Source organism: Eptesicus fuscus, chromosome 13, assembly GCF_027574615.1.
Source record: "Eptesicus fuscus isolate TK198812 chromosome 13, DD_ASM_mEF_20220401, whole genome shotgun sequence".
NCBI lineage: Eukaryota > Metazoa > Chordata > Mammalia > Chiroptera > Vespertilionidae > Eptesicus > Eptesicus fuscus.
Genome location: NC_072485.1, coordinates 82,297,310 through 82,320,505, shown reverse-complemented (window position 1 = coordinate 82,320,505; position 23,196 = coordinate 82,297,310). Strand labels below are relative to the sequence as shown.

The following is a 23,196-nucleotide window of genomic DNA, read 5'->3' as shown; positions in this document are numbered from 1 at the left end:
CCTTTCACATCCCCAAGGCTTGGAAAGGAGCAGAGCACCAGGGAGAGCTCTGATTGGTCCACCTCAGGTCATGTGTTGGGGCCAGGGAATGGGGCACTATGATTGGCTCCACATGGTCACATGGCACCGCGCTGGATGGTGATTGACAGTTTCCTCCAGAACCACTGGCTGGAGCTGGGCTGAGTGGTCCCCAGAAGTGCAGAGAGATGCTGTAGGACTCGGGGTTGGCCAACCTTTCAGCTTCAGGGACCAGCAGCGGCCCGGACCGTAGGTTGGCGACGGCTGCTGTGGGTGATAGAAGAATTGATGGCTGCCCCCCAACTCCGCCACCAATCACAGCCATGTTTTAGAAAAAGGTTGAATGCTCTGAGAGCATTCCATTAGGACATAAGGAGAAAAGGGCAGAACCCGAAACAGCAGGGTTACAGGTTCGTGAAGTGCCTGGAAGACAGGGCCGCCCAGGGCACTCCAGCACAGCCCAGGGCTGTCTGGTCCGGGTTCAAGTCCCAGCTCTGACGCGGATGTACCAGGCGCATAGTAGGGCCTCAGTAAGTACAGTCCTGTGACCTTAGGTCAGCTCAATCTGGACATTGTTTTCTATTCTGTAATTCTGCGGTAAGAATAGTTCCTCCCTCATTAATCATCAGGAAAACGCAAAGGAAAAGGACAATGAGCTTTCCCTCCACACCTGGGAGTGGCCCCCGGCGAACACACACGCCAGCGCGGGGCGGTGAGACGTGGAGCCGTGCACGGTTAGTGTGAGCGCCACGTGGTGCGGCCCCGGAGGAGACAATGTGGCGATGCCTCCGAAAGCTAAACATAGGATTTCTATAAGACCCCAGGAACCCCACTTCCGGGTTTTTATCCCAAATAATTGAAATCAGGATCTCGAAGAGAGCCGCACCGCGAATCCCTTACAGCACTGTTCACAATAGCCAGACGTGGAAACAGGCAACGCCCGTCACCCGACGCAGGGATGAAGAATCCGCGGTGCGGACGTGCGATGGGATGTTGCTCAGTCATAAGGAGAAGAAAGCCCTGCCAGCTGCAGCAGGCTGAGGCCTGGGGGCTCACGCTGAGTGAGGTCAGCCAGTCCCAGAAGGATGGATCCTGTCTGAGCCCACGGCTCTGCGGCGCCTTACATCGTCAGGCTCACAGAAGCAGAGCGGGGCCTGGTGGTTGTCAGGGGCTACAGGAAGGGGGCGTGGGGAGTTGCTATTCAACAGGTACATTTCAGTAATGCAGGTTATGCAAGGTGAATACGTCCGGGGGTCTCTTATGTAACATGGTTCCTATAGTTAGCAACACTCCATTGTGCACTTGAAATTTTGTTGAGTCCTGCCCAGTGTGGCTCAGTGGTTAGAGTGTTGGCGTGCATATTGACGGGTCTCAGGTTCAAGTCCCAGTCAGGAGGATGTACCAGAGGTGCAGGTTCAACGAAGTCCCCCGTCCAGCATGTGCGGGAGGCAACCAATCAATGTTTCTCTCACATCAATGCTTCTCCAACTCTTCCCCTCCCCTCTTCCCCTACTTCCACTCTCTCTAAAAATCAATGGAAGAAAAATCCTCTGGTGAGAATAAGAAAATTTATATTAAGAGAGTAGATCTCATGTTCAATGTTCTTAGTGCAATAAAAAAACAATCCTATCTAATAAATGAGTAATATGCAAATTGACCATACTTCCAATACACCCACAAGCCATGCCCACCAGCCAATCAGGAGCAAATATGCAAATAAACCCAACCAAGTTGGCTGCAGCCACAGGAGGGAGGCTTGGTTTTCCCCAGGAATGGAGGAAGCCAAGCTTTCCACCTGCCTCTGCCCACCCAGGCCTCCGCTTAAGGCTACAAAGTTTCAATTATAGAAGATAAATAAATCCTAACAAAAATGGCGGCAGCCAAGGAGCTGGAGGGAACAGGAGGCTAGGGTTGCCCCAGTAAATGGAGGACGCCAAGCTTTCCGCACTCCCTGGCCTGACTTGGCCTTTGCTTAAGGCTACAAAATTTCAATTATAGAAGATAAGTAAGTGGTGTGCCATCACAGATCGAGCAGAAGGCTTGGCTCCGCTCCAGGCTACAACGTTTCAATTGTAGAAGATAAATAAATCCCAGATACCAGGGCCTCCGCTTGGGTCGCCGGGGGGCATGGCTGGCCTGCAAACCACCACAGGCCCCTCGCCCAGGCCGCCCCACACCCCAAGGGAACCCCCACCCTGATCCAAGACATCCTTCAGGAAAAGCCAGCTGGCCCCACCCATGCACCAGGCCTCTATCCTATCTAATAAAAGAGTAATATGCACATTGAACATCACTCCAAAACACAAGATGGCTGCAAAAGATCCTGCCCCCATGTGGACACAAGATGGCCAGCAGGGGAGGGCAGTTAGGGGTGACAAGGCCTGCAGAGGAGGGCAGTTAGGGGCAAATAGGCTCGCAGGGGAGCAGTTAGGCATCAATCAGGTTGGAAAGGGAGTGGTTAGAGGGTGATCAGGCTGGCAGGCAGAAGCAGTTAGTGGCATGCAGGCAGCAGGCAGGAGAGCAGTTGGGAGCCAAAAGTCATGGATTGTGAGAGGGATGTCCGACTGCCCGTTAAGGCCCGATCCTTTCAGGATGGAGCTTAAACAGGCAGTTGGATATCCCTTGAGGGGTCCCAAATTGGAGAGGGTGCAGGCTGGGCTGAGGGACACCCCCCGCCCCACCCGTGCACAAATTTCGTGCACCAGACCTCTAGTCTACAGTATAAAAAAGAAATATGCAAATTTACTGTCATCCACGATGACCATCAGCCAATCAGGAGTGAGTATGCAAATTGACCCAACAAAATGGTGCGTTAATTTGCATATGTAGACACGCAGCGACAGGCGGCGGCGTACGCCAGCAATGAGGGAAAGGGTAGGAGGCAGAGGTAGCTACAGGGTGGCGCTCCAGCCAGGAGCGAGGACTTGCAGGCTCCCGGGCTGCCAGAAGTGAAGCCAGGGGAAGGAAGGCCTATTCATGCACAAAACTTCATGCAACAGGCCTCTAGTTAATTAATAAGACAATCTTCTCTTGTAGTTGGGGGCATGGGCAGGGTTGGAAGTGAAGGTGTGATATTAATGTGTATGGCATTGCTTTTTGGGGTACCAAAAATGTTCTCAAATTAAATCATGGGATGTCCGTACAGCTCCATGAATACCCTAAATCATACCAAACTACATGCCTGAAATGGTGGCTTTTAGGAGGTGCGAAACAAATCTCAATCAGGCTGTACCAGTACTACACCTAAAGCATGACAGGAAAAACCAGTCCCACCTTGTTGGTCTGAGGTGAAGATTCCATGCGTTAACCTATAGAAAACCTTTGGGAAGTATCTGTCCCACAGCAGCATGAACTACTGCTAACGTCACATGTACAGCAGAAAAAGGCCAACGTACATATGACAACAGTCTATCCAGGGGGCAGCACATGGGTGATTGCTACAATCATCTTATGCTTTTATTATTATGTTTTCAGTGACAGCTTTTAAGATCAGGAAAATGCCAAGCATTATTCTCTAAAGGACAGAGGTGTCTGCCCAGCCAGAGTGACTCAGGGGTTGAGCACCGACTGAGGAACCAGGAGGTCATGGTTCGATTCCCTGTCAGGGCACATGCCTGGGTTGTGGGCTTGGCACCAGTGGGGGGCCCGCAGGAGACAGCCGATCAGTGTTTCTCTCTCATCATTGATGTTTCTATCTCTCTCTCCCTCTCCCTTCCTCTCTGAAATCAGTTTAAACAACAACAAAAAGTGTTCACTGAAAGAATGAACAGTATTCATGGACGAGACCCCCTTGTCGGTTACCCCGGCATCTCCCATCCCTGTTCCCGCTCTCTCCTGGGCATCACCTCCGGGCCCTCCACCCCAAGCAGCAGCGTGGACAGACCAGGCAATCTGTCGGGCAGACCTGGGTTCACCTCCCAGGCACTCACTGGCCACATGACCTCAAGGGACTTTAACTCCCCCAGCCTCGGTTTGCTCATCTGGAAATTGGGGACATTCTCACCCCATAGGGCTCCCAGGCAGAGCACAGGAGAACACGCATTCGGTGTCGCTGGGGCTCCTCAAATGAGTGAAGGTCTGTGCCCGGGGACCAGCGTGGCCAGGGCACACCTCACCGAGGAGGGGCAGTGCAGAAAGACAGCTGAATATGAAGAAGGAGCCGGCCATGCAGAGCGCTGGGAGAAGAACATTCCAGATGAGGAACAGCATTGCAAAGGCCCACGGTAACCAAGCCCCGTAAACTGCTACTTCTCCAGTCGTCCTTCCACCCTGGACGCACCGGGCATCTAGGCCACAGGCACCCTCGCGGTGACCTCATCAGACACGTGGCGAGTGAGTTACCAGCAATGGGTCACCCCTCCCAGAAGAGCAGCCTCTGAGCTGCGTGCAGCCTGAGGGGAGGGCAGGGCTGTTAACAGGAGGAGTTTCTCCTGGGCCCGGAGCGCGGAGAAGCTGGAGGCGCAGCCCCACCGCCCGGAGCACAGGGGACAGCTCACTAATGACCCGCCTCCTGCCCGCGCTCCTGGCGAAAGCCCGGCCCCCCCAGGACCAGGGTGCTGTGCCCTCTGCCGTGTGGTCCTGGGCCCCGGAGTGGCCGCTCCCGGGCAGAACCTGGTTCCTCTCTCCTTCCCAACCGGTGGCCACGGGCATCAGCAGGAGCGCCTGACCCAGAGGCCGGACCTCAATCTGCCGTTAGCTGGGACCCAGGTGATGCCCAGCCTTCCCCATGGTGCCCGGCCCACTCGCTCTCCCGCTCTCTCTCTCCCTGAAATCATTCATTCATTCATTCATTCATTCATTTATTTATTTCAGAGAGGGAGAAACAGACAGAAACCTCAATGATGAGAGAGAAGCATTGATCGGCGGCCTCCTGCATGTGCCCTGATCGGGGATTGACCCGTGACTCCTGGTTCATAGGTCGGCGCTCAGCCTGTCTCCAGGTCAGCAGACTGGACTTGTTCCACACTGAGTGTCAGTGACGGCCACACACCCGGTGGCCGGGCCCTGACCGCCTGGCGCTGCCGCCCAGGAGCGGGATGGGGTGGCAGACAGGTGCCGGGGAACTGCCATCATGAGGGGGAGCCCTGGGCCTGCCCCGTGGACAGCTGCCACGTGAGTCGGTGGGCTCGACAGGGTCGTCATCCGGAGGGGCTGCCAACTGGAGGGGGCTCTCCAATAGAAACCCGCGCTGGGCCTGGCGTGGTGGCCAGTGGATCAGCGTCGACCTGCAGACCAGGAGTTCACGGTCCGATTCCTGGTCAGGGCACATGCCCGGGGTGTGCAGGAAGCAGCCAGCTGATGACTCTCTCTCATCACTGATGTCTCTATCTCTCTCCTTCTCCCTACCTCTCTCAAATCAATATAAATATTTTTTAAAAACAAAACAAAACCATGAACCCTGAGCTGGGCTGAGGGATCACCTCTGCTAACGGCGTGGATGCTAACACCAGGGCTCCGGTCCCGGGCCTGCAGGAAGGCGAGAGCAATGAGGCACGGTTTTAAATGCTCAGTGACCTGCCCACCCCCTCCATGCCCAGCACAGGGGGCCCCAGCACAGGGTGCCAGAGGCGCAGTGTCCCGGGGCACCGAGCCCCATCCTGCCCAGGCCTCTTCCCCACCCCGGCCTGGGGCCTGGCCTTCGACCTTCTCTGTTACTCGGCTCTGCACCCCCCTTCCCTTCCAAGTACCCACGGCTCACTGCTTGGCGGCTGCTACCAGGCCTGTGCCTTCCCCTGCGGCAAAGCAGAGGCAGCGACTTCCCTCAGCGTTTCCCCATTCCTCCCAGCTCCAGGCCCTGACGTGGCTCCCCACTTCTCCAGCTGGACCTTGGCGCAGCCCTGGGGGTGGCGGGTGCGGTTCAGGAGGAGCGGGAAAGGGGCAGGTGAGGCTCGCGGACTGGCCCTGGAGGCTGCCTCGGCCTCTCAGCTTGGGCCCCTCGGGGCATCGATACAGACAGAAGCTCCAAATGACAGTGTTTAAGCCTCTTGTCCCTTCAAACATAACAGCTTTCAAACAGAGAATCACGAGGCTTTGTTTCATCATTTAGCATCAAACGGACAATCTTTCTCTCCGCCCAGGCTGCGGGGGCCGCAGGCCTGGAGCCCTGCTGTTGTGGGCTTGCTGGGCGTCAGCTGTGTCTCACATCGCGGGGGGCAGGGGCAGGGGCAGGCCCCCTCGTGACCTCATCCCAACCAAGTCACCTCCCAAGGGCCCATCGCCATGTGGCATCCTATGGGAGTGAGGCTCCAACTTATGACTCGGAGGGGGGACACCGTTCGATGCCCAGCAGCGATGCAAACCTGTTTCCTCTAGACCCTCACTTACAGGCCTTTCCCCTGTACTCGTGTTTGCTGTGATAGTATAAGCAGAGGGCATCACTTCACAGAATACACAGGTGCCCCCCCAAGATGTACGCTCACGCTTTGAATAACGATAAAGGCAGTGTTTATTAAAGTGCATTTCATTTTCACAACGGAGCTACTGGCTGGTAAAGCGTGCATACATTTTTGGGGGGCCCTGTGTATACGCCCACAGTGCTCTTTCACCCCAAACAAAATTAACAACTCCTATCTCACCTAAGATCTAGTCCCTGCTGAAATCCTCCTGCCTCTCTCAAAAAATGCCTCTTTGAAGAGTTTATTTATTCAAATCAGGATCTAGAAAATGGACATTTTGAAAAAGTGACCCGGTGGACAAAATTCATGCACATTAAAAGGGGATTAATTAGAGGAAATAACTTAATATTGCTATTTGCCCTTTCTCTATAATAGAAGTGTCAGAGATGAAAGAAAATTAGTAAAATGAATATGAAACCCTTCCTCCTGTCAGAGTCTGGGTATCACCATGGGACCCAGAGTCATGTCCCCACCCTTCCACATGCACCTCAAAATCGCGGAAGACCCGGACTCTGCCGTACCCACCCCCCTCATTGGGCAATATCCAGACCTGGCAAGTCCCTCCCTTGTCAAGCCCTGCCAGTCAGGGGGCGTACCCTGAGGTCCCCCAGCCCAGATCGGCGCCAGGGGCGGACCTTAAGGTCCTCAGTCAAGGCCCGTCACCCCGCTGGGCAGTGGTGTGGCCTGAGTACCCCGACCCAGCACTGGGGGTGCAACTTGAGGTCCCCTGTCAATCTCTGCTGGGTGGGGGCACAGCCTGAGGTCCTCTGTCAAGCCCAGTCAGGCGGGGGCCCCAGCCCCAAGTCCCCCGGCCTGGTGCTGGGAGCAGCCTGAAGTCCCCTAGCCCAGCACCAGGACGGGAAGCGTACCTGGAGGTCCCCTGTCAAGCCCTGTCGGGTGGGGGACAGAGCCTGAGGTCCCCTGTCAAGTCCCACGGGGGTAGGTAAGGGCAAAGCCTCAGGTCCCTGCTGACTGCTCGTTAAGGCTCCTTATGGGAACTTGGCCTCAGCTGTGGGTGAAGTCACTTTGTGACACAGTGATGGTCAATTAGCATGTTCCCTCTTTAGTAGATAGGATCAGCGTGCTTTACCTCCAAGTGAGCACCCATCTCCCCACTCGTTGGGAGATCATGTGGTTTGGGTTTGTCCCCCAGCCATGCCCCAAGGAAGAGATTACGATAGACATCTCTGTATTCCAAAATTTTTCCAATTTTTCCCCCCGCCCCGCCCTGCCCCACCCCCCAATCCAGAACACTGATGGGAATAACAATCTTATCGGGAGGCTTGTAGTGTTTTATCAGGGCTGTCAGCAGCCCTCCCAGCGGATCACGAGCCCAGGTCAGAGCGTATATATCGGCAGCGCTGGCCCATTCCGGCACGCTCCAAACCCGAGCCTTCTGGAGGACGCCACCCAGGGAAGAACGCACGATGAGGTGGATCGGGTTCCTCAGCCTGGTGGCCCTCTCCGAGTGCCTGGTCACGTGAGTATGGGGACAGCTCTCTCCCGGCCTCTCTCACTGTCCCCTTGTCCTTCCTTCCACCGCTCAGGGGCGGACAAGGGAACGCCACCATTCCCGGTCCTAAAGTCCGCGTCTCCCTGTATTTTTGTATTTTTTAATCCTCACCCGAGGATATTTTCCCATCGATTTTTAGGGAGAGTGGAAGAGAGAGGGAAAGACAGAGAAACATTGATGTGAGAGAAACACATGGATTGGTTGCCTCTGCACCAGCACTGACCAAGGACTGGGTCAGGGAGGAGCCTGCAACTGAGGTACGTGCCCTTGACCAGACTCGAACCCGGGACCCTTCGGTCCGATGGTGGACGCTCTATCCACAGAGCCACACTGGCCAGGGCCACATCTCCATGCATTGATGAGTAGTTAGCCACATGCACTGTGGGGCCAGGGATCCGGGGACAGGTCTGGGGGCTGCACAACGCCAGGCTGCCGCTGTGTGGATGGGGCCCCGGGACTGCTCAGGGCACCACCTGAGCAGCTGTGTGGGTGCTCCCGTCGGAGAACATTTTCTTCCCCATCTCTGGGCTCCCTCGCCCACCTCCAGCCTCCCCTCTGCTTGACCCTGGAGAAGGGCCAGGAGGGGTCCCCCGGGGCCCAGTTTTGCCTTAATGAGCAAGTGGGTGGCCACTCCTGTAAAAGTGGGTGATCCCCACTCTGCTCCCTCCAGGGCTCTTGGAGAGGGAGCAGGTCCGATGACAATGGCGACAGCACTGGCTCAGAGTCAAGGTCCCTCGGTCAGGGGCCTTCTGTCTATCCTCTCCCTCAAAGCCCCAGACACCCCGCGGGAGGCCTGTCCTCACCCCACTTCTTTACGATGGGGAAACGGAGGCTGTGCACTGGCCTGTGGCTTCCCCGGGGCTGCAACAGGCCCCGCGCTCAGACCAGGGCCCATTGCCCGGCCTTTGCCTGCGTTAGCTGGGCGGCTGCTCCCATAAGATGGCCGGGAACATCCTCGGGGACACGCGGTGCGGCTCCAACGCCAGGCGTGGCGGCCACACTGAACCGCGGGGTGGGGAGCTCTGTCTGATTGGTTGTCTTTCCCGGGAAGCATCCCTCTGACCAAGATCAAGTCCATGCGGGAGAGCCTGCGGGAGAAGGACCTGCTGACAGACTACCTCCAGCGGCACCCCTACAGCCACGCCTACAGGTTCCTGAGCGGGGAGGGCGTCACTGTGCACCCCATGAGGAACTTCCTGGACGTGAGTGTGCGGGGCGCAGCCCGCAGCCTTCCCTAGGAGCTGGCTGAGCACTGGGGTTCTCCCAGGGCTGGGAGCCAGGAGGGGGCGGGGCTCCTGCAGACAGCAGAGCCGGGGAGCAGGGGTCCCTCCCCGGGGAGAAGGCACTCCCCCTCGGCTCTGGGTCTGTGGTGACCGAGTCCAGCCATGGTCAGGCGGCAGGCAGACATCCGTCTTGGGCCAAGGACACGTCGCTGGGCCCTGCGGACCAGGTGCCTGTTGGGCAGATTCTGTTCCTTCTGAACAAGACGCACCACTGCCTCCCGGGGACTCCAGTTTGACACCCCAGGCAGAGGACGCCCCGAGAACGACTCCAGCAAAGAGTCCCTGAGCCCCTGCAGTGGGGAGGCCATAAAACACCAGCAGTGTGGCTGTGGCTGCGGAGAACAGAGGGTCTGGCCTTTCTGTAAGAAGATAATCGCCAAATAAAAGGCCGCCTGTGATAGTGACATCACCGGCGTTGAGTTGGGAGACAGTGGCCTGGGTGACCTGGGAGGGCTTCCCGGAGGAGGGAGCAGGCCAGCTGGGCCGTGAAGGCTGTGAGGATGTAGAGCGGCAGGGGAAGGTGGGAAACTTCCCAATGAAGGCAGTGCCTGAGCCGTGGCTGTGCGGTGGGGTGGTGGGAAAGGGATCCCAGGAGACAGGGACGCCCTGATCCAGGCAGGCCCCTCGGGGATCAGGGGTGACCAGGCAGCCCGGCCTGGCCTAACCACCCTCCCCCACCCGGCAGCTGTACTACGTTGGCACCATCAGCATTGGAACGCCCCCTCAGGAGTTCAAGGTCATCTTTGACACGGGCTCAGCTGACTTGTTGGTGCCCTCCATCTACTGCTCCAGTCCTATCTGTGGTGAGTGCCCGCGCCCCTCGCGGCCCCCGCCCCCGGCCCCGGCCCCCCCGCATCCCCAGCTCCAGCTCTGGCAGCTGAAGGACACTCGCTCTCCATCTGCAGTGACACACAGAACCTTTGACCCTCGAGCATCGTCCACCTTCCAGAGTACGGACCAGCCCATTGAGCTGCCGTACGGGTCGGGCAAAGTGACCGGGCGGCTGGGCTACGACGATGTGCGGGTGAGTGGGAGCCGGGCTGCGGCAGGGCGGGGCCTGGCGACCTCTGCTCACTGCTCAGGGCACCAGATGCAGGGTCAGCTGGACGCACCGTCTCCCCCAGAGTTCCCCAGTGCCTGGCCGTCTGCCTTGGGGAGACAGCGCCCTGCGGACAAGCTCCCCGAGTGGCCAACCCAGCGAGCGGTCATGGCACAGGAGGCGGGCATTTGCAGCTCTTGCCCGTGGTGAGCTCCAGGCTGGTTTTGCTGGGAGCAGGGAGAGGTGAGGGAAAACCCATTTTAATTTATTTTTTAAATATACATTTTTATTAATTTCAGAGAGGAAGGGAGAGGGAGAGAGAGACATATCAATGATGAGAATCACTGACCCGCTGCCTGCTGCAGGCCCTACTGGGGATCGAACCCACAAGCCTGGCATGTGCCCTTGACTGGAATTGAACCGTGACCTCCTGGTTCATAGGTCGACGCTCAGCCACTGAGCCACGCCAGCCGGGCAGGAAACCCATTTTTATATTCCCAGATTGTGCCAGGCTCTGTGCTGGGCACGTCCATGGTAATAATGTGTCTGATCCTGCAACAACCCCACGGGGCAGGCGTTACTGCTACCTGCATGCAGAGGAGGGACCGCAGGGAGAGGGGGAGGGCCTGCCCAAGGCCCACACCTGGAGCAGCACAGCTGGGGTGCGAGTCAGGGCTCGGCAGCTGTGGGGGATTTTCCAGGAGAGGGGAGAACGTATCCAGGGTGTCCGGGGCCACCGAGGGCTCCAGACACCAGGGCAGGGGAAGCAGGGCCAGGGGTGCGGGACGGCCCTGAGTAAAAGGTCTTACTTTGGGGGCCTTTGAGAATCTTAGAAATACTGGGATTCCTGCCCAAAGTGCCTCACACACAAACACACACACATACATACACACTCAAACACATACACGGGCACACACGTGTACACACACATGCGCGCACACACACATAGTTCCCAGGAAGCCTTGTTTTTAAAGTGATCTCAGAGAGGAAGGGAGAGGAGAGGGAGAGAGAGAAACATCCATGATGAGAGAGAATCATTGATGGGCTGCCTCCTGCACGCCCCCTACTGGGATCCAGCCACAACCCTTGACCGGAATCGAACCCGGGACCCTTCAGTCCCCAGGCCGACGCTCTATCCACTCAGCAAAGCGGGGAGGACCCAGGCAGTCTTTTCACGAGAACTCGGCGGCCCTGTGTACACCTGGGGGGCAGACCCACAGGGAACCGCAGCGAATTCACTCGGTTTCTGCCACCAGGTCCCGGGAACGCCAAAAACAACACGCTCCCGCTCTCTGCTCATTGGGGCCCGGAAGGGGGGCCGCTTGGCCCGCTCACCAGTCGCCCCGCTGTGTAAGGGGATGGGGGTGTTTTACTGCCTGGGGTGCTGCTAGCAGGAGGGCGGGCGTCAGTTGGACTCCTCGGCAATGCACGGTGCATGCTGCTCCGGCACCTCCAGCGCAGCCGCACCTCAGCTGATGCCTGGGGTGCTGGTGGCATCACCCCCCACTCTCCCGGCCCAGCCCCAGCTCAGCTTCCCAAACGGTCACATGAGACCACCCTCCTCCCACAGATTGGGGACCTTGTGTGCAAATCCCAAGCATTTGGCCTGAGCTGGTTGGAGTTAAGCCTGTCCTTGGAATTCACGGCCTACGACGGCATCCTGGGCCTGGCCTACCCCGCCCTCGCCCTCAGAAACACCACCCCGGTCTTCGACAGCATGTGGAACCAAGGCCTCATATCTGAGAACCTCTTCGCCTTCTACCTGAGCAGGTAAGCCTGCCGGGCAAGCCCCTCCCCGATGCCTTCAGGCGCCTGAGAAACGGTAGACCACCCGGCCCCGTGTTTCCTGAGGGCAGTCTAGTCCAGGGGTCAGCAAATAGTGTCCCCGGCCACATGTGGCCCGCCACTTGCTTTTATGAATAAAGTTTTATTGGAACACAGCCCTGCTCCTTCAGTCACATCCTGTCTGCGGCTGCTTCTGCGCTACAATGGCAGCATCGAGCACTTTCCATACAGATCGCGCAGCCAGTGGAGCCCAAACTATTGACAATCTAGCATTTTTACTTTATTTTACTTTTTGTTAATACTCACCGGAGGATTTTTCCCCATTGATTTTTGGAGAGAGTGGAAGGGAGGAGGGGAGACAGAGAGAGAGAAGCATTGATGCAAGAGAGACACATCAATTGGTTGCCTCTTACATGCGCCCCGGCCAGGGCCAGGGGTCGAATCCAGGACCCTTCAGTCTGAAGGCCGATGCTGTATTCACTGAACCAAAACAGCTAAAGCATAATCTAACATTTTATAAAGTTTACCGACCCCCGTACATCTAGTCCCTCCTTGGATGGACGGGGAAACTGAGAAACTGAGGCTCACAGAGGAGCTTTGCACAAAATTGCCCAGACCACACTGGCAGTGGCGGAACTCTAACTCTGCCGCGGGGCCGTCCCCTCTGGCGGGTGGTCAGGCCTTCAGCAGGTCTCCAGTCACTGGGCCGGCACTGGAAAAGCTACCCTCCCTGACGGGCTGAGGGTCTGGAGCGGGTGGAGGGAGCAGCACAGGCCGGAGGGGGACCCGGCGGGCAGACAGTGTGTATGACGCAGAGTGTGGGTGAGGCTGTGGGCTCTGTGGGGGCCTGAGCTCCAGGCTCTGCAGCCTCTGGGGTGTTGGGCCCGAGTCAAGGAGGTGAGCCGTTTAACAAATATCCATTGAGCACCTACTATGCGCTGGGTACTGCTCTGTGCACGTGACGCAGACAGGTGAGAGGGAGGAAAGGCAGACAAGAAGTAAATAAATAAAGGGCAAAGGTAACACATGCCAGGTGGTGACTGGTTCTGGGAAAGCGGTAAGCGTGGTGACAGAACCACAGAGATGAGCGCGTGGCTTCAGACGGGCAGTGCGAGGACCTCTCTGAACGAGGCCTGGTGATGGGGGAGAGGAGGCCCAGGCCCAACAGAGGACCAGCAGGGCAGTGTGGCTGGAGCAGGGAGAGGAGGGTGGGAGGGGCAGGCCGAGGTGGGCATGGAGTGGGAGGGGCAGGCAGGGGCAAGGCCGCCCAGGGCTTTGTTTTCGGTGGGAGTGGAGGCCTCTGGCAGGGGCCTAGGCAGGGAGAACACAGGATCCCACCTGTGTTTCTGAAAGCTGCCCCCAGGCGCTGGCTGGACAATGACGGACCAGAGAGGAGGCAGGGAGGCCAGAGACGAGGCTGCTCAGCCTCTTTGGAGAGAGAGAGCAGGAGCTCGGACCAGGGAGGCTGGGAAAGGGAGAGCCGTGGAGGAGTCAGGACACAGGGGGAAGGGAAAGGCCACGGGATGTGCTGATCGATTGACGCAGCCGGGGGGAGAGGCGGGCAGGGGTGTTTCCTTCCCCTCAGCCACGGTTTCCCCTGAGCCCAGGTCCAGTGACTGCATTGCAGGAACCGGTGCAAAGTGAAAATGTGGGGTCTCGTTCAAAAACTACGAGGGATTTCAGGACGGGGCAGCGGGCCGTGGGGCCCCAGTGAGTGTGGGCTCCGTGGGCGGCGTGTCGCAGGCCTGTGAGCCAGCCTGGGGGAGCCTGAGTTCCAGCCTGGTCCCCCCGCATAGAGCCTCCGTCCCCGCCTCGAGTGCTGGGGCTGCAGGGGGGACCTGGCCGGCCTCAGAGATGTGAGTGGCCAAAGCCCAGCCAGAATCTCAAGATAAAACCTTGGCTTTGCTCCTCAGTAGCCAGGGGGCTGACCTCGGGCTGTGCTCAGCCCTCCTGCCCAGTTCCCATCTGAGCCGTGGGGGTCCCAGCAGTGCCTGCTCCGCGGGGCCCTGGGCTGTGTGGCTGGGTGGCGGCTGGTCAGCACACCCCTAGCTCACTGAACTGGACAAACGCCACCCACCGTCCTCCGCTCACAAGAGCACCATCCCACTACCACCCCCCCTCCTCCCCCCAGTAACGAGAAGAACGGCAGCGTGGTGATGTTCGGCGGCGTGGACCCCTCCTACTACCGGGGCGAGCTCCAGTGGGTGCCGGTGAGCGAGCAGGGCTACTGGCAGGTCACTGTGGACAGGTAAGCCCCTCCCCCCCGTCCCCCGCTGAGAGCCACACCAGTGACATTCGCACCGGCACAGGCACACGCTCACACAGACACACAGACTCAGACAGACAGAGACACACACAGGCACACTCACCAACAAGGGTTCATAACCGCCCGACCAGGGTCCTGACCAGAGAAACGGGATCGGCCCGCGTCACGGAGAACCAGGAGGGACAGGCCAGGGGCCCAGTTCAGGGCGGCGGCTGGGGCAGCGTGGGAGGGCTGCACCCCCAGACCGGGGCAAGCGCAGTGAGAAGGGGTCAAGGAGAATTCCACTGTCTGAACAGGGACAACCCAGGGCACCGGACGGGAGAGGTTCCCAGCTTACGGGGCGCCAGGTGAAAACGGGGGAGCTGGGCAAGCAGGAGGCTGCTCCGCCGAAGGCAGTGGTCAGCAAACTCATTGGTCAACAGAGCCAAATACCAACAGGACAACGACTGAAATGTCTTTTGAGAGCCAAATTTTTTAAACTGAATCTATATAGGTAGGTACATTGCTATTAACTTAAGGGGCCAAAGAGCCGCATGTGGCTCACGAGCCGCAGTTTGCCGACCACTGGCCTGAAAAGAACCCTCCCGGCCAAGAGAAACGCCACCCTAGGGCCTGACAGCAAATCACACAGAGGGAACCCCACCCACACGGCCTGGGTGCCAAGGGGCAGGGGATGTGACCCAGAGCACCGGGAAGCGGGGACCCAGGTGGCTGAGAACCGGGGGTGATCCCTGAGGGGGGGGCGTGTAAGACGGTCAGAGAGAAGCTTAAATTGTGCTTCGGGGCCCACGTCCCGCCCAATGGGCCGGCTCAGGCGTCGCCTGGCCAGAGCTCTGGGGGAGAGGGGGCAAGGCAGGGGGGCAACAACACTCCCTCCCACCTCTCCGAGCCCCTGGGTCCCGGGAACCTCCGTCTTCACCGTGTGGCCTTCCTAACTGGTCGGACAGCAGGTCGTGTCTCCAGTTGACCTCATTCCTTCACGCGCCCTGTCATTCCCTCGGCAAACACCGTCGAGCATGCGCTGTGCGCTGGGCACGGGCACAGGAGGGGCAGAGGGCACAGATTACTCTCCGACTACGAGGGCAGATACACCTGAGCGACCGCATCGCAGCGATCAGGGTTCCTACCCCGATGCACCCTGGAAACCAGGAAGGCTCTGCCGGTCTAGTCTGGGGGAGGAGAGGGGCCTGATCTAACCTGGCGGGAACGCTTCCCTGAAAAAGGAATGACTGATCTGGACCCTGGAGGACAGGGGAGATCAGCCAAAGGGGCAGGAGTGGGTCTAGGAAGGGTGACAGCCCGTGCAAAGGTCCTGGGGCACAAAGTGCACAATGCATTCCAGACCTGAGAGGAGGCCCAGCAAGGTCAGTGTGGGGGAACACAGGGACACAGAGGCCGGCGGGAGCTGCAGGCTGTTCTCAGGCGGCAGGGAGGGGCCGCGGTGGGAGAGGCCACGAGTGACCCTGGCGCCTGCTCTGTCCCTCAGCATCTCCATGGATAGCAAGGTCGTGGCCTGTGCTGACAGCTGCCAGGCCTTTATGGATACCGGGACCTCGCTGGTGATTGGCCCAACCAACTCCGTCCTCAACATTCTGAGGAACATCAGCGCCCAGAACACCAGCACCAGTTGGGTGAGAGGTCACGCCCAGGGTGACCCCGGGCTCCCCACACACAGAAGGACCCGCTTGGCCATCCTCCCTCTCCCTCTCTCTCTGACAGTATGTCGTCAGCTGTGAGGCCATCCACAGCCTGCCTGACATCATCTTCACCATCAATGGCGTCGCGTACCCAGTGCCAGCCAGCGCCTACATCCGGAGGGTGAGGGCCCATCCTGGGGGCTGCTCTCAGATCTGGGACTGGAGGGACCTGATGGGCCTTGTCTAGTTGACGCCCCCTGGAGGCCGGGCTGTGCCATTGCAGATGCTGCCCAGCAGCCCTGGCTGGGAGGGCACCTCCCACAGCACAGCCTCTTGATAGAAGGGGGTCTGGGCACCCATCACCCTCAGAGAACTCCGAGCGGCCCCCTGTGCTGGCTCGGGGCCGGGCTCCAGGAGAGGGCGCGCTAATGGCCTCGCCCTCACAGAGCGTCAGTTCACCCCGGGCATCAGACTGATGGACAGGGAACGTAGGATACTAACCCTGAGACAGGCAGAGTAGGGACAGGGGGGCTGGCTGGAGACAGTCCCATTGTCCCCCCCTTAATCAGGAACTGTATTCCCTCCCATCTCCAAGTGTCCTGACTTGGGGCAACCTAGTCCTAGGGTGCAAATGCCCCCTGTAGGCCCCAGTTCCCTGTCTGAGAAATGGGGACCAAGCCCCCTTTGAGGGGTGGTGAGACGCTGACATGAACAAAGGTGCAGTGACCGGCAGTGCCTGGCACAGAGTCGAGGCTCAAGAAGTGCCGGTTCCCCACGGCGTGCCGAGGAGGCGTGGGGCAGCCCACGGAGAGAGCAACTGAAAATCTCTCAGCCTGAACCCTGGGGGCACCCCGGGAGCCGAGCCAGGGGTACCCCGTAGGCCGTGTGCTGAGGCTGAAGACACAGGGAGCCCCGGGGCAGCCTCCCCACCCAGCCGGCAGTGCCAAGGAGGGGGCATGGGCCCGGGAAGGCTGCCCAGGCGCTGGGCTCCGTCTTGGAGGAGGAGCGGGGTGAAGGGGAGCAGGCGGGGATTCTCTCAGAGCGAACAGCCCAGCGGCGGGCCCAGGGGAAGGCGGGATAAAGCTGTGGGCGGCTGAGGGCTGTGCTTCGTCCCCTGCAGGAGCAGACGGGCATCTGCAACACCAACTTGTACACCTGGGACAGATCCCGCTATTGGATCCTGGGGGACGTGTTCCTGCGGCTCTATTTCACCGTCTTCGATCGGGCCAACAACAGGATCGGCTTGGCTCCTGCGATCGCATAGACGTGGGCGCTACTTCTAGAGGACGCCTGCCCGCCCCAAGGACTCACACACTCCCTCGTCCCTGCCCAGGGGACCAGCTACAGCTGCGTCTGGGGCTTTGCCAATTCCTCTTCTCAGTGGTACAGGAAGGACCTCATTTGCGCCCAGCGGTGTGGCTCAGTGATTGAGCCTGTCCCACGCACTCAGCGGTCACCGGGTCCATTCCTGGTCAGACCGCATGCCACGGGGGCTGCAGGCTCCATCCCAAGGTCAGGGAATTAAATAGGCAGTCCATCGATCTCTCTCATAAATGTTTCTCTCTCTCCTTTCTCCCCATTTTAAAAATCATGAACATTGATATTTTTAAAAACATTGATTTTTAATAAACGGTCTCATTTTCAATGGCAATCATACGAATGATGCCTCTTGGGTCTGGGAAGTGCGTCCCAGGCAGGCAGGGCTCTGGAGTCTCCTCTGGACCAACAGGGAGGGGACCCGACTGCAACCGGCTTAATCGGAAAGGACCGGAACCGGGACACCCAGGACCCAGGATGGGAACCAGGGCAGGTCCACAGCGCGTGGTGGCTGCACCCAAGAAATCAAAACCCACCAGCCCACTCTCTGTCCTCCCTCTGGCCTATGCCCTTCCGTCACCTTTGATTCCTCTCCTGCCAGCCTTCTCTTCGCAGCCTGTTCCAGGCCAAGGGCTCTGCCACTCCAGCCCCAGCCTTTGACATCCCCAAGGCTTGGAAAGGAGCAGAGCACCAGGGAGGGCTCTGATTGGTCCACCTCACCTGGACCAATCATATGGCAGGGCATGGGGCACTATGATTGGCTCCACTTGGTCACATGGCCCCCCTTCACTGGATGGTGATTGACAGTTTCCTCCAGAACCACTGGCTGGAGCTGGGCAGAGTGGTCCCCAGAAGTGCAGAGAGATGCTTTAGGACTCGGGGGTCGCCAACCTTTCGGCTTCAGGGACCAGCAGCGGCCCCGGATCGTAGGTTGGCGACGGCTGCTGTGGGTGATAGAAGCATTTGTGGCTGCCCCCCAACTCCGCCACCAATCACAGCCGTGTTTTAGAAGCAGGTTGAATGCTCTGAGAGCATTCCATTAGGACATCAGGAGAAAAGGGCAGAACCCGAAATAGCAGGTTACAGGTTCATGAAGCGCCTGGAAGACAGGGCCGCCCAGGGCACTCCAGCACAGCCCAGGGCTGTCTGGTCCGGGTTCAAGTCCCAGCTCTGACGCGGATGTACCAGGCGCATAGTAGGGCCTCAGTAAGTACAGTCCTGTGACCAGTCCTGTGACCTTAGGTCAGCTCACTCGGGACATTGTTTTCTATTCTGTAATTCTGCGGTAAGAATAGCTCCTCCCTCATTAATCATCAGGAAAACGCAAAGGAAAAGGACAATGAGCTTTCCCTCCACACCTGGGAGTGGCCCCCGGCGAACACACACGCCAGCACGGGGCGGTGAGACGTGGAGCCGTGCACGGTTAGTGTGAGCGCCACGTGGTGCGGCCCCGGAGGAGACAATGTGGCGATGCCTCCGAAAGTTAAACATAGGATTTCTATAAGACCCCAGGAACCCCACTTCCGGGTTTTTATCCCAAATAATTGAAATCAGGATCTCGAAGAGAGCCGCACCGCGTATCCCTTACAGCGCTGTTCACAATGGCCAGACGTGGAAACAGGCAACGCCCGTCACCCGACGCAGAGATGAAGAATCCGCGGTGCGGACGTGCGATGGGATGTTGCTCAGTCATAAGGAGAAGAAAGCCCTGCCAGCTGCAGCAGGCTGAGGCCTGGGGGCTCACGCTGAGTGAGGTCAGCCAGTCCCAGAAGGATGGATCCTGTCTGAGCCCACGGCTCTGCGGCGCCTTACATCGTCAGGCTCACAGAAGCAGAGCGGGGCCTGGTGGTTGTCAGGGGCTACGGGAAGGGGGAGTGGGGAGTTGCTATTCAACAGGTACATTTCAGTAATGCAGGTTATGCAAGGTGAATACATCCAGGGGTCTGTTATATAACCTGGTGCCTATAGTTAGCAACACTCTATTGTGCACTTGAAATTTTATTAAGTCCTGCCCAGTGTGGCTCAGTGGTTAGAGTGTTGGGTTACAAGTTCAATTCCCAGTCAGGAGGATGTACCAGAGGTGCAGGTTCAACGAAGTCCCCCGTCCAGCATGTGCAGGAGGCAACCAATCCATGTTTCTCTCACATCAATGCTTCTCCAACTCGCGCCCTCCCTTCTTCCCCCACTTCCACTCTCTCTAAAAATCAATGGAAGAAATATCCTCTGGTGAGAATAAGAAAATTTATATTAAGTGAGTAGATCTCATGTTAAATGTTCTTACTGAAATAAAAAATAATCTACACTAATAAAAGAGAAATATGCAAATTGACTGTACATCTACAACCATCAGCCAATCAGGAATGATTATGCAAATTGGCCCAACAAATATGGTGGGTTAATTTGCATATGTAGACATGAAGCGGCAGGCAGGGCAGAACGCCTGCTCTGAGGGAAAGGCAGGGGGCAGAGGGAGCTGCAGGAGGGGCACTCCAGCTGGGAGCGAGGAATTGCTGGCTCCTGGGCGGCCAGGTGTGAAGCCAGGGGAAGAAAGGCCTATCCCTGCACGAATCTTTTCTCAAAGGGCCTCTAGTTAATGAAATGAGAATCTTCTCTTGTAGTTGGGGGCAAGGGCAGGGTTGGAAATGAAGGTTGGCTATTAATGTGTATGGCATTGCTTTTTGGGATACCAAAAATGTTCCCAAATTAAATCATGGGATGTCCATACAGCTCCATGAATACCCTAAATCATACCAAACTACATGCCTGAAATGGTGGCTTTTAGGAGGTGCGAAACAAATCTCAATCAGACCGTACCAGTACTACACCTGAAGCATGACAGGAAAAACCAGTCCCACGTTCTCGGTCTGAGGTGAAGATTCCATGCGTTAACCTATAGAAAACCTTTGGGCAGTGTCTGTCCCACAGCAGCATGAACTACTGCTAACGTCACACGTACGGCAGAAAAAGGCCAACATACATATGACAACAGTCTATCCAGGAGGCAGCACATGGATGATTGCTCCAATCATCTTATGCTTTTATTATTACGTTTTCAGTTTCAGCTTTTAAGATCAGGAAAATGCCAAGCATTATTCTCTAAAGGACAGAGGTGTCTGCCCAGCCCGAGTCGCTCAGAGGTTGAGCACCGACCGAGAAACCAGGAGGTCATGGTTCGATTCCCCGTCAGGGCGCATGCCTGGGTTGTGGGCTTGGCACCAGTGGGAGGCGTGCAGGAGGCAGCCGATCAGTGTTTGTCTCTCATCATTGATGTTTCTAACTCTCTCTCCCTCTCCCTTCCTCTCTGAAATCAATTTAAACAACAACAAAAAGTGGTCCCTAAAAGGATGGATAGTTTTCATGGACGACACCCCCTTATCGGTGACCCCGGCATCTCCCATCCCTCCTCTCGCTCTCTCCTGGGCATCACCTCCAGGCCCTCCACCCCAAGCAGCAGTGTGGACAGACCAGGCAATCTGTCGGGGAGACCTGGGTTCACCTCCCAGGCACTCACTGGCCACGTGACCTCAAGGGACTTTAACTCCCCCAGCCTCGGTTTGCTCATCTGGAAATTGGGGACATTCTCACCCCATAGGGCTCCCAGGCTAAGCACAGGAGAAAACACATTCGGTGTCTCTGGGGCTCCTCAAATGAGTGAAGGTCTGTGCCCAGGGACCAGGGTGGCCAGGGCACACCTCACCGAGGAGGGGCAGTGCAGAAGGACAGCTGAATATGAAGAAGGAGCCAGCATGCAGAGCGCTGGGAGAAGAACATTCCAGATGAGGAACAGCAATAGCAAAGGCCCACGGTAACCAAGCCCCGTAAACTGCTACTTCTCCAGTCGTCCTTCCACCCTGGAAGCACCGGGCATCTAGGCCACAGGCACCCTCGCGGTGACCTCATCAGACACGTGGCGAGTGAGTTACCAGCAATGAGTCACCCCTCCCAGAAGAGCAGCCTCCGAGCTGCGTGCAGCCTGAGGGGAGAGCAGGGCTATTAACAGGAGGAGTTTCTCCTGGGCCCGGAGCCGGAGAAGCTGGAGGCGCAGCCCCACCACGCCCGGAGCACAGGGGACAGCTCACTAATGACCCGCCTCCTGCCCGCGCTCCTGGCGAAAGCCCGGCCCCCCCAGGACCAGGGTGCTGTGCCCTCTGCCGTGTGGTCCTGGGCCCCGGAGTGGCCGCTCCCGGGCAGAACCTGGTTCCTCTCTCCTTGCCAACAGGTGGCCACGGGCATCAGCAGGAGCGCCTGACCCAGAGGCCGGACCTCAACCTGCCGTTAGCTGGGACCCAGGTGATGCCCAGCCTTCCCCATGGTGCCCGGCCCTCTCTCTCTTTCTCCCTAAAGTCATATATTTATTTATTTATTTATTTATTTATTTTATTTTATTTTATTTCAAATAAATTATGGATACTGGGACCTTGCTGGTGATTAGCCCAACCAACTCCATCCTCAACATTCTGAGGAACATCAGCGCCCAGAACACCAGCACCGGCTGAGTGAAGGGTCACGCCCAGGGTGACCCCAGGCTCCCCACACACAGAAGGACCCGCTGGGCCATCCTCCCTCTCCCTCTCTCTCTGACAGTATGTCGTCAGCTGTGAGGCCATCCACAGCCTGCCTGACATCGTCTTCACCATCAATGGCGTCGCGTACCCAGTGCCAGCCAGCGCCTACATCCGGAGGGTGAGGGGCCCATCCTGGGGGCTGCTCTCAGATCTGGGACTGGAGGGACCTGATGGGCATTGTCTAGTTGTCGCCCTCTGGAGGCCGGGCTGTGCCATTGCAGATGCTGCCCAGCAGCCCTGGCTGGGAGGGCACCTCCCACAGCACAGCCTCTTGATAGAAGGGGGTCTGGGCACCCATCACCCTCAGAGAACTCTGAGCGGCCCCTGTGCTGGCTCGGGGCCGGCCTCCGGGAGAGGGCGCGCTAATGGCCTCGCCCTCACAGAGCGTCAGTTCACCCCGGGCATCGGACCGATGGACAGGGAACGTAGGCAGTAACCCGGAGACAGGCAGAGTAGAGACAGGGGGGCTGGCTGGGGACAGTCCCCGTGCCCTCCCTTATCAGGAACTGTCTTCCCTCCCATCTCCAAGTGTCCTGACTTGGGTGACAGATCATATGGTCACCCTAGTCCTAGGGTGCAAATGCCCCCTGTAGGCCCCAGTTCCCTGTCTGAGAAATGGGGACCAAGCCCCCTTTGAGGGGTGGTGAGACGCTGACATGAACAAAGGTGCAGTGACCGGCAGTGCCTGGCACAGAGTCGAGGCTCAAGAAGTGCCGGTTCCCCACGGCGTGCCGAGGAGGCGTGGGGCAGCCCACGGAGAGAGCAACTGAAAATCTCTCAGCCCGAACCCTGGGGGCACCCCAGGAGCCGAGCCAGGGGCCCCCTGTAGGCCGTGTGCTGAGGCTGAAGACACAGCGAGCTTCGGGGCAGCCTCCCCACCCAGCCGGCAGTGCCAAGGAGGGGGCATGGGCCCGGGAAGGCTGCCCAGGCGCTGGGCTCGGTCTTGGAGGAGGAGCGGGGTGAAGGGGAGCAGGCGGGGATTCTCTCAGAGCGAACAGCCCAGCGGCGGGCCCAGGGGAAGGCGGGATAAAGCTGCCGCCTAGGCCCGACAGGGTGGCGGTGAGGGCGGCTGAGGGCTGTGCTTCGTCCCCTGCAGGAGCAGACGGGCATCTGCTACCCCAACTTGGACACCGACACCTCGGACAGCTCCAGCCTCTGGGTCCTGGGGGACGCCTTCCTGCGGCTCTATTTCACCGTCTTCGATCGGGCCAACAACAGGATCGGCTTGGCTCCTGTGATCGCATAGACGTGGGCGCCGCTCCTGGAGGCCTCCGGCCCGCCCCAAGGACTCACACACTCCCTGCGTCCCCGCCCAGGGGACCCGCTACAGCTGCGTCTGGGGCTTTGCCAAGCCCTCTTCTCAGTGGAAAAGGAAGGA

At 58.3% G+C, this 23,196-nt stretch overlaps 1 protein-coding gene across 1 annotated transcript; it reads left to right on the top strand.

The window, feature by feature from the left end:
- The first annotated feature begins 7,840 nt into the window (after nt 1-7,840).
- On the top strand, nt 7,841-23,196 carry LOC129151244 (pepsin F-like). The gene is made up of 9 exons (XM_054725409.1): nt 7,841-7,893; nt 8,978-9,128; nt 9,895-10,012; nt 10,115-10,233; nt 11,819-12,018; nt 14,165-14,281; nt 15,786-15,930; nt 21,838-21,936; nt 22,915-23,196. Exons 1-9 carry the CDS (start codon nt 7,841-7,843, stop codon nt 23,062-23,064), a joined length of 1,152 nt encoding a protein of 383 aa, XP_054581384.1. The 3' UTR covers nt 23,065-23,196.

Excerpts from the sequence above, each read along its gene's own strand:
- LOC129151244 (XM_054725409.1), top strand. The coding sequence starts at position 7,841 with ATGAGGTGGATCGGGTTCCTCAGCCTGGTGGCCCTCTCCGAGTGCCTG. Across the intron at positions 7,894-8,977 it reads CTCTCCGAGTGCCTGGTCAC|CATCCCTCTGACCAAGATCA; the intron begins GTGAGTATGGGG and ends TTTCCCGGGAAG. Across the intron at positions 14,282-15,785 it reads TGGCAGGTCACTGTGGACAG|CATCTCCATGGATAGCAAGG; the intron begins GTAAGCCCCTCC and ends TCTGTCCCTCAG.